The sequence below is a fragment of the Acartia tonsa genome, chromosome 8 (genome assembly GCF_053477335.1).
Source record: "Acartia tonsa isolate MP-2025a chromosome 8, ASM5347733v1, whole genome shotgun sequence".
NCBI lineage: Eukaryota > Metazoa > Arthropoda > Copepoda > Calanoida > Acartiidae > Acartia > Acartia tonsa.
The window spans coordinates 31,505,190-31,518,743 of NC_137267.1; the positions used below are offsets into that span (position 1 = coordinate 31,505,190).

Genomic DNA, 13,554 nt, shown 5'->3' on the forward strand with positions numbered 1-13,554 from the left:
ATTAAATTTGGGTATGGTCCCATATGGATAGCTTTTTTGTTAATTGGGGCATGTGAGAATTGTCCTATCGATTTCAAATATTAGATGGGGATTCCTGTAATAGTTAGGTACGATTTAGAAAGCGCAGCAACTCTGTAATCATTACCAGAACGTCCGTACGTTCATTTTAAACATGTTGATTTTTTTACTTTTTTAACAACAAATTTTTATGTGATCTAATTATCCGATTGATTTGGTTTTTGTATATTGATTCCTGGGACAATAGTAAAATAAAGTACAATATAATAAGCGAAGTAACTATAATGAAGTCCTAAAAACGTAAGTATGTCTATAAACATTATCCTGTATCAAGCATTTTTTCAACAAATTTATACATATATTTTCTGATTATCCAGTTTTGACCATATACAAGTGTTAATGTCCGTTTGTCCTACCATTTTAGTGCTTTGCTTTTATGAATATTGTCATTCTTGTTATATTAGATTTTGATAGGTTACATTAGCTAGGTTAAGTTGGGTTAGGTCAGTGGCGCGACAAAAAAAGTTTGAGTATGGGGAATGTTTTTACCCATAATCAGGCACAACTAAGGGATTAGATAATGGTGATAAATAAAGTTACCCCTATTGTGGATTTAAATTTTTAATTTAATTGATTGAAGTTTGGGCACAACTAGTTAGAAACCAAAAATTCAAAATCTCTAAAATTATCCAAAGTTTTTTTTATAAAATGTCCCCTCCTTCCCTGGGTATATATCTAAATGATCCTTTTAATCCAGTTAAAATAAAACATATCGTGTTAATACCATCTTTTTATGGATATTAAAATAAAAAAATTATTATGAGATTAATTCCAGTATAGTTGGCTTTAAGGTCCGAAATCTTAGGCTATCAAAACAAGTAAAATGTTTTACTTTATAATTAAATATCTTTTGAAAGTTGTCTATAAAACGACAATACACATTATTTTTAAGTATGGCTCAGAACCAGCAGAAATTAAAAGTATACAATGCCATAATGGAATAGTTATTTATTGCATCGTATTATCAACAGCGTTCCAACTAAATTAATATTAATATTGAATCATATAATGTAAAGCCCTACCCTATACCAATTCACCAAGTTGAACTGGTTATAAAACTTTGGGTACAAGTGTAATTTACGGTCCAATGGCACTTCCCTCCTTGTTTGCTCAAACAAATGCATCATAAAAACGTTTTAAGAAATAAAGCCAAACATTAACCCATTGACTAATTTAAAAAAGTAAATTTGAATAACAAAATGATTTGCTCATAAAAAAAATAAAAAGGGTGGGGTCAAAATAGGTAAACAAGGATGACAACATCCATAAAAGCTAAGCTCTGAAAAGGTGTGATGAATGAACATTAACACTTTTAGAGTGTCAGAACTAATTAATCAGAATATAAATGTTTAAAAGTTGAAACAAAATTTTAAGTAAATTTGTTGAAAAACTGCTTAAATACAGAATAATGTTTAAGGACATACTTACATTTTTATAGATGCTACGCTTACAAAATTGTACTTTGTTGTCCTAGGAATCAGTATTCCAAAAATCAGATCAATCAAATAATTATATAACACAAAAATTTGCTGTTTAAATGGACGTACGGTCATTCAGGTAACAATCATAGAGTTCTTATGATTTCTAAAGTCTACCTATCTACCACAAGAATCACCATACAAATTTTGAAATTGATAGAAAAATTCGGACATGCCTATTTTAATTTAATTTAATGCATATTTAAATTAACACTCAAAATATTTTTTAATGTATATGTCCGTCAGTTTGTCGGTCTGTGACTGTCCATCTGTTTATGTCTGTATGTCTGTCAATACCTTTTCGTTAATTTAGGCATGTTAGAGTTGTTCTTTAAATTTTTTAAAGGTTTCAGAGTTTTAGTGCTCAACAAGGTACCCTGAGTGAAAGCGCCAATTTTAATTGGGATAAAAAAAATTAATTTTTAATTGAAATACATCCCCAAAATGATGATAATAGTTATCTATTGCATCGTATTATAGACAGCATTCCGCGGATAGTAAATTTAAAAATTAAAAGATTAATTACAGTTTTGTTAACCCTGAGGGGCTGAAGTCCTGGGCTTACAAATCTGGCATTGATATTATGTTTTTATTTTCATTTTAATATTCATATAAAATTGTCTAACATTTTTCCAGTATGGCTTTGAACCGGTATTAATCCCGCGTATATTAATTTCAAAGCCATACTGAAAATAAAATTACCCCTGTTGTAGATTAAAATTATTGATTGGGCAATACTTGTTCAGAACCAACCAATCAAAATTAGACAAAAGTACCCAAAGTTTTTAAGCTAACCATAGAGCAAGGATAGTAATGAAGCTTTGGATACCTGTGTAAATACAGTCCAGTGTACTCTCCCTCCTTAGGTAAAAATGTAATTTACTGCTCAATGATCCCTATATCCCTGGGTATGATGTGTCTACAAAAAGACAGTGTCCAAACTTTTCCACCGATTATTTTAATCTAAAAAAAGGGGTCCCATTTTTATAATTGAAATTGTGCTGTGCATATTGTAAACAGTTATCGCGCAATCAATGTTTTTCTACAATATAATACATGTTTTTTCAGTATGACTCATAACCTATCAAGAGGGAAAACTTAGATTCGTAGCCACACTAAAACAGTTATTTATAGTATCGTATTATAAACATTAAACAGCTTTCCGTGGATTTTAAAATGTACCATTGTAAGAGTAAAAATATTTTAAAAATAATTATTAAAAAAACTTCATTTTATTTGCTCAAAGATATGCCTCAAATAAAAAACGTTTTAAGTAAAATGCCACCCCCCTTCTCCTTATACAACCTATCCTGACAACCTGACCCAAAATTAAAGGTTTCAGTGCTCATCAAGGTACTTCGAGTGAAAGTGTAAATATTTTATTTTATAGCATCCCATTTATGGATTAATTTTTCTTGTTTTTACTTTAAACTAAATTTTCGTTTTTACAAGGAATCTTAAAGAATAAGACAATGGACGATAAATTGATGAAAATTTCCTATTTACAAACAACTTTGAGGACTTAACTAATCAAAATTCAATAATTTATCATTATTATCTTAAGTGTTCAAACGTTTCCAACCCTAATTGAAATCTACAGAAGGGGTAATTATGTTTACCATCAATATGGATGTATAATAATTTAACGGCTATTGTCTTATCCCTTTAGATACCTGCGATAATAAATCTTTAATATAAGTACCTAAAGCTTTTGGGCCAACATCTTCGCTTAATCGCTGTACAATATTTTTTTTTTTTTGGGGGGGGGGGGGCGGGGAGGAAAAATTTATGTCACCTGATTAAGGAAGGGAAACTGGAAGGGTCAACTTAACTGAACTCACATGAGAAATATGAGATCTTCATACAGAACAATAATTTTCTATAATTAGGGTCAGTTTGTCCGTCCGTAACAAACGGATAGCTTTTTTGGTAATTTAGGCATTTGATTCCATCGACTATTCTGAAACTATTTAAGTGTTATTATCCGTTTGTTATACAGTTTCAGAAATCGTTTTAATCTTACAGAACAATAGCTTTTTTATAATTAGGGCTGGTCAATCCGTAAGAAAGCGGATAGCTTTTTTCATTTCTGGTAATGTAGGCATTTGCTTCCTGTATCCGTTTGTCATAAAGTTTCAGTACTAGTTTTTATGGATGTTTTAATCCTTGTTAATATTCCCCAATATACAAGGTATATTGATAAAAGGGTCAACTTAGTCACATGAACAAGGACAATATACATTTTAACCCCCCCCCCCTTTCATATTCATATTTGACTTGCAACTTTGGATGGAAATATAAATACCCTTTAGGATTTAACTTTCACTTGACCTATACTCCCCCCCCCCCCACCTCTTTTAGCAAAAGTTGACCGATGACATATCATATCATATATTAGGGGAGGGATCTTTTACAACGAGACTTAAATAAATATAAGAAGAGTAAGTATTTAGAAAAAAATAACCCATATAATACTAATACACGGTTGGACCCTCAGATGTCAAAACTTTATTTTAGTGTTTGGCCAAAATGACTTTGCAATTGTATCTGTAAGTACGTCTAATAACACCCTTTGCTATTTTTAAAATCCTAGAAAATTTTTTTTGCAAGAAAATTGCATAAATTCGCAACCTTTTTTAGAACCACTACATAACTCGAGTTTTAAAACTTTTTATATAAAATCCTTTTTACAAAAAATATCAATAATTACTTAAAATTAAACCTGAAAGAAAAAAAATCTCATTACACGTGTTAATTTGCATGTTTTAGGTCTTTTTTTGAGGAAAGTATAACTTCCACATTTTTGACAATAATTATATTTTTTTAACATTTCAAAGTAAAATATAATAAAACTTAAACGATTTTTCTTGAATTATCAGTTGAAAATTTCATCAAACATGCAATTTAAGTGATGAAAATTTAATAAAATCATTTTTTGAATGTTTAGAATTACCAATTTTCTACATTTAAAACAAAATGTTAACAAAATTTAAAAACATTTTAACATATAACTTCAAAAATCAATAACATTTTATAAAAAGATGTTTCAAAAAATAAATCATTAAAAGGTATTAAAATGCATTTCAAATTACTTAAAATTAAAACGAGAACATCTTTTTACACTGTATTCTTTGTAATAGAGTTTAAATGACATGATTAGTGAATGAAATATTTCCTAAACTCATTAAGCCTTTTTGTGACTATATTAAAAATAATTTATTTTGTCTTATATTGTTTTTTTATTCAAATATTTGACAAAATTTTCCCTACGTCAATAAAATAAAGTCAGTTTTTTACTGTTTCCAGGTTTTTCTTTATAATTATAACAATTAAATATAATATAAATCTTCATTATCTTTTATTTGAATTATCATACACATTAAAATGTAAAGTATAAGCTAGAATAGCACTTTTTTTAACGAATATTTTAATGACATTATATCAAAATAATTCCTCTTAAATATCACACAACATATGATTGGGAAGTATAGCCATTTCTTGGAGGTATGATATTTACAAAAATACCATTAATTCTGTTTTTATCAGAAGTTAAAAAAATTGAACAATTCTAAAACAATGGTTGGCTGTCTAGATATTGAGTACACTAAGACTACGGCTCTGTTCTATTGAAATAACGTTGCAAAAAGAGGGGTTCTGATAGTAATCTACCTAATTATTTTTAAAGAACCAACAAGTACTGTCAGTATCTTTTTTCTTGTAATCTAGCAGACAATCAAATCATAACACAATTTTCATGATAAAATATTCAGGTTTCTACTTCACATTTTAAAAAATATACTGATCAATAAAATGTTCAAAATTTTACTTTGTACTAATTGAAAAAATATGTTGTAATTCTTATTTTAAAGTTACATTTTTATCCCTGACAAAATCATAGACGACTTTTAAAGGCATCTTATCTAAACTTTTTGAAGAAAAACTTAAAAACGTTAATTAAGTATTAAAACTATTTTCTTCGATTTTTCTGAAGTTATTATCGCATTCTATGGGTTTTTTATTATCATTTACTTATATTGAAAGTGCCAAACATTGTACCCTAACTTATTCATTTAATAAAAAACCAAGCGTGAATAGGATACTAGTTCAGATATTTCTTAATCTTAAGCTACTGACCAAAAAAACAAAAATAACAACACGGCACAAATTTTAAATGTTGAATGTGCGTGTGTGCGTCTGTTTTGATCTAGCTGACCTTTACAGGGTAGCTTCTTATAGTTTAATTCGTATATTTATCTTTCTTTTTTGCTTTTAAAAATTTATGTATTTATTAATGTTAAGCTTCAGACAAAAGCCAACAAAAAAAAACTTTTGCTAGAAATATGCGAAGGTTCCGTGATCATATGAACAGGCTATTTTATTTGAGAAATCCACTATTTTTTAAAAAACTCAAATTGCCCAATAAAATCAAACGGTCTAGCTAAGTTTTTGAAAGGGATAATTAGTGATTTACAACGATATCCTGGCCGTATGAAAATGTATAGCTATTTCAATATTTATCAAATACCTATTTAACCCCTTTCTTTCACACGTTTAACCCCCAGTATGAAAATGAGGGAATTTAGCAATATTTGGCACCAATTTTAATATTTTGAAGCCGTAAATTAATTTTTGAAACTAACGATATGACTGGTGAAAACAGTATTTTGAATTGAAACAAGGATAGCAAGCTAAATTTCTTGCATCAAATAACATTCATCACAAATAAATTATTAGACTAGAAATTTATATTCGCAGTTTGACCTTTATAATAATAGAGTAGCTTGCTACAATGAATTTGTTTAATTTTAGGTTTCTGAAGAGTATTCGGAAGATTCAGATGATTTGAAATGTCACACAATCTCGTAAGTTTTGAGGGTTTTTTTATTGAATGCTTTCTACATTTAGGTTGTGTCCCTTAAATTACGGATAGCCCTAATCATTTTAAAAAATCATTAAATCGATTTCAGACCTTGAATGAACTTTTCTATATATTGACATCTTATTTTAAGCCTCTGATTTGAATTCTAAAAAAGCAGTTTAATTTTTTTGGTGATATCTTAATTTTTTAGAAACACAGAAACCATTATTCATCTTTTGAAGGGTAATATAGGTAATATTTTTTACTATTACTTTTAGTATTCTTACATATAGAAATTATTTTTAACTTTATAGAAGTATAATTTATTATACTGTTTAACTATGTAGATACTTCAGTACAAACAGACATCCTCTTTTTTATACAATTTAAAAAATATTATTTTAGGAATTGGAGTTTTGACTATGCCAATTGCTATAAGCAATGCTGGACTTTTTGGAGGCATTCTAGGTAAATTTAGAATTTCTTTATTATTTTTTTAAAGGATATTGTAAAAAGCCTGAAAATTAAATCTTTTTATCGCAGCCTACCCCAACTTCTGACTTTAAAGCCTCCCCTGGAGTTCTAACTCTGTGATGAGGCTCTTTTGAACTTAAAAAAACTTATCTAAAACCTTACACATCAACAATTTAGAGAGTGGGGGGGGGGGGGGGGTGGTAATTTAGTCTTTTCCTTTATTGTCGATGTTATTTCGATTTCATGCAAGGGCTTGATAGTGTCCATTACACATATTTATTTTACTTTTAACTAGAAAATTATCATTTAACATTACATGATTACAAAAAATAGGAGGCTTTTACCCCATTTCCATTACATACCTTTAATTCCCATATTCCTTGTACAAAACCCCCTGTTCTAAACCTAAAAATCTCTCTTAGGAATGATATTTGTGGCGGTGGTGACAATTCATTGTATGCACACTCTTGTCATTGCTGCGCAATCTATAGTTAGCAAAAGGTAAGCTTTGTAGCACTTATGTATAGGGATGAAATAACACAAAAATTCATGTTTTTATATCTTGGTAACGAGTAAATAGTATGAAGTTTAGCAGTTAAATTAATCTACAACTCTTGTTTCCTTTCATGTTATCAAGCTACATATGTACCCCTGTTAATACATATATTATACATATATGTAAAACTTAAAGAATAAATATGTTGATAAAATCTTTTAATTTGTTTTGTAAAAATCATTTGTATCTTTCTGAAGATTGCAAAAGTATAAAAGTTATAGATAAACAAAATTGAAGTAAAAAAAGTTGTTTCACTATATAAAATTTGATGGCTCTACAGAATGCTCCATGTAGAGCACTCTTGGCTAAACATGCAACATTTATATAAAACTTTATGTATAATTATGAGTTACAATTGGATCCATTTTAACAATTATGTTTAAAATTAGTGTATCAATGATATAAGTTTAGATAAAAATGTATTTTCTATAAGCATTATTCAGATTTTTAGAGAGAATTGATTCTAAACAACAATCTTTATATCTTATTTGTTGACTTGAGAAATTCTTGAGAAAGAGTTGAATCAGGAAATTGGAAAACAAAGTAACATTGCATACAGTTATTTTAATATGACAGGGGATTAATTTAATTTCATTACCGAGAGGAATTTTTTATAATCCACCGCACTTATCCCTTTATCCCTATAAGTTTGAAGTCCTGAAAAAGTGTGCCAATTAAACATTTTTCTAAAGTCAAACTGTATTTCAGATCTGATGTTGAGTTTTTAGACTACGCGGATACCGCTCAGGTTTTCACATTTATTTTTTAATAGCGCAGATACTTTATAACTAGGATAAATCAGTACGTCTACACGTACCTAAAATTATTTAACGAGAATAAGGACTACATAGAAGTCCTGGATATTTAAGTAGGTGGGTAAAGTGTCGCAAAATTTATTTCGACTTCACCATCCAAAAAAGTTATGGGTCAATAAATTTTGTAGTCTATTCAATTTTTAAAGTTTAAATTAGTTGTAAAACAAAGAGTCTCTCCATTCGAACGTACTTAAAGGGCTACCTTACTTCTAATTCATAAATCTCATTTCTTAATTATTATGCTTTTGCTCTCAGTCTTGAAATAAATTCTTTACCTAAAACTGTAAAAAGATTTTTTCTTTGCTTTTTGCGGTAATAAGAATACATATGTATTTTAATTTATCTACATATCTTTCTAAAAATTAATATATTAATATGTACGTATTTTAGCACCTTTAAACTTTACCCATTTTTTCATTTTAGGCGTCCTTTGAAGAGGCTGGTAAGTTTTTATATGTAAATTTAAACAATTATTTTTTTAAAGAAATGCACCAATACTAAGCTTATTTTTTTTTCATTCGCGACAGACGGACGTAAATACCTTTCAAAGCGATTTAAAAAAATATTTTAATGTAAATTACCAAAAGCATTTAAGATATTAGGTTAATTCCTTTTTGAAAAAGACGTTTTTTTAGGGGAGGGTTGGAGTGGGGACAGTGCCGTACTCCCCTCCACAGCTAGTCCCAAACTATGAGATCTTTTGTGACACTCACACAAAAATTAAAATTACTAAATTTTCTTTAGGTGGAAGATGGGCGAAGTGTGCCAAAGGTTTTGGCCGTTTGATCAATATATTTCTGTGCATGTCTCAAATTGGAAGCAATGCTGTTTATATCCTCTTTGTAGCACAAAATATTATGCCAGTAAGAATTTTTTTTAAAAACAAAGCTTTTATAAAATTAGGGCCTGTTCGTACGTACGAATAGCTCTTAGGAATATTAGAATTGTCGGGAATAGTCTCTTTCATGGCAACGCCCCTTGAGGGGCGATTTGTCGTATCTTTAAAATAGCTTTTGTTAGGTTATTATCTTAGGTTAGGTTATATTGGGTTAGGTGATTACCCCACAGGGTTAGGCAGGGACTAGAAATAGGAGAAAAGCTACCGTAAAAAAACAAAACAAATAAACGGCCCTTAAGGATATGATTTAGAAGGCAAAACAACTATTTATTCGTTACAAGAAAGTTAGTACGTCATTGAAATCATGCTCATTTTAACTTTTTTACAGCAAGTTTTTGTATTAAGTATGTTTTTAAACAGTTTGTATTTGCGCAATTATGCAAAAAATCTATTTACAATTTTGCTTAAACTTATAGATTTATATTCTACTATTTAAGTGTTAATGTTCACTTATCCTACCGTCTGATTTGAGATCTTCGCTTTTATGGATTTTATCATCCTGATTAAAAAATCTCATTTAATTTTCAGCTGTTTCAAATAACAACAAATATTTAAAATGAATAATGTTATTTTTCAGGTTGTAGAAACTTATTTAAGCCCTGGCTGGAACTACAGGATCTATATTGCCATATTGCTGATACCAGTAACACTCACCTGTCTAGTCAGGTATAGTTTTTTTTACTGGTATCCTATCTGTTCCATCTTGCAACATATTGTAACATATTTTTATGGTCGAATTACTATCCAATGTTGTTGTTTTTGGGGTTATTTCAACTTTCTTTACTTAAATCTAGTGTATGTCTATAAAATTACCTTTAAAACACTTTAAAAACTTAAAATGCCTAATTAAAATATTTTTTTTATCAATTTAAAATCATCGCTATTAATAATTTTTTAAACTTTTGTTTTAGAAACCTGAAATATTTATCACCACTATCTGTAGTTGCCAACATTCTAGAGTTTGTTGGATTAGGTTAGTATTCCAACTGTTACCAACGCCAAAATAAATTTTTGATCAATTAAATGAAACAAAGTAGCGGGCTTCGTCGTACTTTCACAGTAGTCTTCTTCTTTTAGCCCCTGTGGCCGGGTGGCTTTAGCCCTGCGGATAATCATTAACATTTACCTATCCTAACCTAAAATAACCTATCCTAAGCTACTGGGAATATACGACGAAACCGCTTACTTCGTTTTCTTTCCATCATTAAATTTTTTTTCCGGGGGTGGGGGAAGGGGTTGTCTTAGTAATAATAACGACCTTTTTTTAACTTCTATCCAAATTTTATTATCAATTTATTATGCCAAATTATTATTTATTATACCAATTATTACTGCAAGTACCGGAAATATGAAAAGGCAAAAAGTTAAAAAAAAACGTATAAGAAAAACTTAAAGCACAAAGATTACCAATAGACAGACATAATAGTTTCGCTTGATTTATCTTTTGTTTATTTGTTTTCAGGAATAATCTTTTATTACATCTTTGCCACCCCTCTTCCTGAAACCTCTTCTGTGCCTGCCTTTGGAAGGTGATGTACTTGTAATAATATGTAAATATGTCCTATTCGTTTAAAATTTTCACATTATTTATAAAAACAACATCGATAATAATCGAAGCCCCAAAAAATCATAGATGTAAAACCAGTCAAAATGAGTTAAAGAGCTTATGTTCAGTGGTCATAAAAAGAGAAAATATTTTATAAATAAAAGAAAATTACGCTAAGTTGATCATAGTGTAGATTTAACAATTGCAAACCATTAATTGTCTATACATATTTATACTAAATACTGTTGTATTTTTATTGCTGCGCTAATGGTAGGCATAATTGTTATTGTTAAAGATAATCTTTTACATTTCAGTTTTGCTAAATTCCCAATCTTTTTTGGAACCGCTATTTTTGCATTTGAGGGAATCAGCGTTGTCCTTCCTATCGAGAATCAGATGACAAACAAACAGGTCATTTTAATTATTAATTATAAAAGTGTAGATGGACATTCCTAACTAGGAGCTATAGGAACACAGTGTAGGAACAATCCGACCACTTTATTGGTTAGAAAGTGTACACGAAAAAGCAGTTATTGTTTCATTCTGTCTATATAACATGTCAGCTCTATCTATTTGAATTTCTTTGTTTGACAGATTATTGTTTCTGATTGACCATAAAGGGAAATAAATCTATTGTATTCAACAGAAAACTAACTTATTACGAAACATTTATCTGAAAGTTCTTACTGTGCATGGTAATGATTAATGCTTGAACAGGATATGCTTGGTTGGGCTGGTGTGCTCAATGTTTCCATGGTCATCATTGCCTGTCTTTATATTAGGTATGTTGTCAGTAAATTACATTGATATCCAAAGTTTTATAACATATGTTATTTTGTTGGTTAGTTCGGAACTTTGGGTACTTATATTGAAGTTTGATTAATTGGTTCCAAACTTCTAGTGACTTAACTTTTCAACCAATAATTTATTCTTCAAAAGTGGTAATTTTAGTTTTCTTCTATGGGAATGTACAATTATTTTCCATTGTCTTATCCCTGGATACATACAATCATAGAAAAGTAGTAATTTTGCTATATTTTTTTTGTAATAAAGACTGATAATTTGTAGTACCTCAGTATTGTCAATAAATTTCTAACTAATAATTTGTGTTTGTTTTAGCATGGGATTCTTTGGTTATTTGAAGGTGAGTTAATTTTAATTAGTAGTGGGGCTACTCAATGATTAGGATATGTCAGTTCGTTCGTCCTTAAGTACGTAGTAACAGTAATTTAGATGCAATGTTTCATATTTTATCAAATCATTTTTTTTGCCATCCCGCCTGTATATCTCTCTATCTCATTAACTTTTTTATATTTTATCTATCTATCTGTTTATTTATCTATCAATTTATTAATCATTTCATCTATCCATCTATTTGTTTAGCCTCTTAGTATGGAGCTGAAGTAACAAGCAGAATTACGCTAAACATCCCTGAAAATGATAAAATAGTATGATTGTATGTCCATCTATCTGATTATCTATTAATCTATCTACAAATGATATCTATCTATTTAGTATGTAGCTAGCAGCATTACCATGATTGTGTGACCATCCATCTCTTTATCTATCTATCAGCTATCTTTGACATCTATCTAACTATATAGTATGGAGCAGAAGTAGCAAGCAGTATTACCCTGAACCTGCCTCAAAATGATTTGCTGGCCCAATCCTCACTTCTCATGTTCAGGAATATTTCTTTCAGAAAATTTGCTATACACATTGTCCTTATACTTTTACATAAATAGCGGCTACGCTCCTAGAGGCCTATAGGGGCATTGATGAAAGGGTAGGGGGGTGGGGGTAGTATGTCAAACAATTTTATTTAAAAAAACGTATATTTTAGGGGGATTTTTCTTGGGAGGGTAGAGGTACACTTGGTAACCTTTACAAAAATAGTTAAAAACCGTACCTTTAAGAATCTTCACTGTAAAGAGAACCGTTTCAGTCCAGCGGTTAGCGAGAACCAAAGCTACAGACAGACAGACAGACAGAAAAACATCTGATATTTTTATATGAGAATTAATTGAAATTTAAATTCATCATTTAAAATGATAACAATATTTAAAAATGAAAGAAATATGTATATCATGAACAGTTTGGCGATATTTTTCTCGTATGCCCTGCAGTTCTATGTGGTCATGGACATCATTGGACCCAATATTATTAAACCAAGAGTTTCTGACAGGAATTCAATCTTTTCTTCTTTTGCCTTCTGTTGTTTTTATTCTTTTAAATCCAATATGTAACCTATATAGCCCAATAATCCATTCAACACTAATAGTGAGATTGAATCCTAACTAATTGTAAAAGAAGTACCAAGGACGTCCGAGCTTTTTTTATTAGGGGAAAGGAACGTAATTCCTAATTGGGGCAGTATTTGAGAGAGTATTTTTAGGGGAAACTTACCTCCAAAAACATTATATACAATGGTAAAATCTTTGGGGGTACATCTTTTATGAGGAGGGGGGAGGGGGGGGATAAATAAATTTTTTTTTTTTAATTTGGGGATACACACTTTTGAAGATTTTGCATTATTACCTAAATAATTTTTTCCAGAATAAGTCCGAATCCTATTTAATTCAATTAGATAAAAGTAAGCGAGTTTTGATAGAATGATAATAACTAGTACAGTTTCCCTGAAATGTAATTATGGTTCACACAAAATTTACAGTGTTGATCCAAGGAATTACAGAACGTGTTTATAACATTTGGGTCAGTATAATTTTCAGTATAATGTTCCCTTTCTCCCTGAGAATCCTTTATGTATAAGATTGAATATTTGTAGAATGTACCTGACTGTTGACTACCTCACTAGAATTCTACTCACTGTTTTTACATGTAATATTGTTTA

At 29.6% G+C, this 13,554-nt stretch overlaps 1 protein-coding gene across 4 annotated transcripts in view; it reads left to right on the top strand.

Annotated features, from left to right (window-relative positions):
* Nucleotides 1-13,554, top strand: part of LOC145326707 (proton-coupled amino acid transporter 1-like) — a 51,002-nt gene that overhangs the window by 35,144 nt on the left and 2,304 nt on the right. For all 4 annotated transcript variants that reach the window (XM_080170076.1, XM_080170075.1, XM_080170078.1 and 1 more), the window contains 16 exons: nt 6,366-6,418; nt 6,626-6,666; nt 6,820-6,882; nt 7,311-7,389; nt 8,153-8,192; nt 8,683-8,701; nt 9,004-9,122; nt 9,735-9,823; nt 10,069-10,130; nt 10,620-10,686; nt 11,018-11,114; nt 11,421-11,485; nt 11,823-11,847; nt 12,308-12,387; nt 12,796-12,886; nt 13,487-13,541. In XM_080170076.1, the coding sequence (XP_080026202.1) occupies nt 6,366-6,418; nt 6,626-6,666; nt 6,820-6,882; nt 7,311-7,389; nt 8,153-8,192; nt 8,683-8,701; nt 9,004-9,122; nt 9,735-9,823; nt 10,069-10,130; nt 10,620-10,686; nt 11,018-11,114; nt 11,421-11,485; nt 11,823-11,847; nt 12,308-12,387; nt 12,796-12,886; nt 13,487-13,541 (1,045 nt within the window). The remainder of the gene's footprint in view (nt 1-6,365; nt 6,419-6,625; nt 6,667-6,819; nt 6,883-7,310; nt 7,390-8,152; nt 8,193-8,682; nt 8,702-9,003; nt 9,123-9,734; nt 9,824-10,068; nt 10,131-10,619; nt 10,687-11,017; nt 11,115-11,420; nt 11,486-11,822; nt 11,848-12,307; nt 12,388-12,795; nt 12,887-13,486; nt 13,542-13,554) is intronic.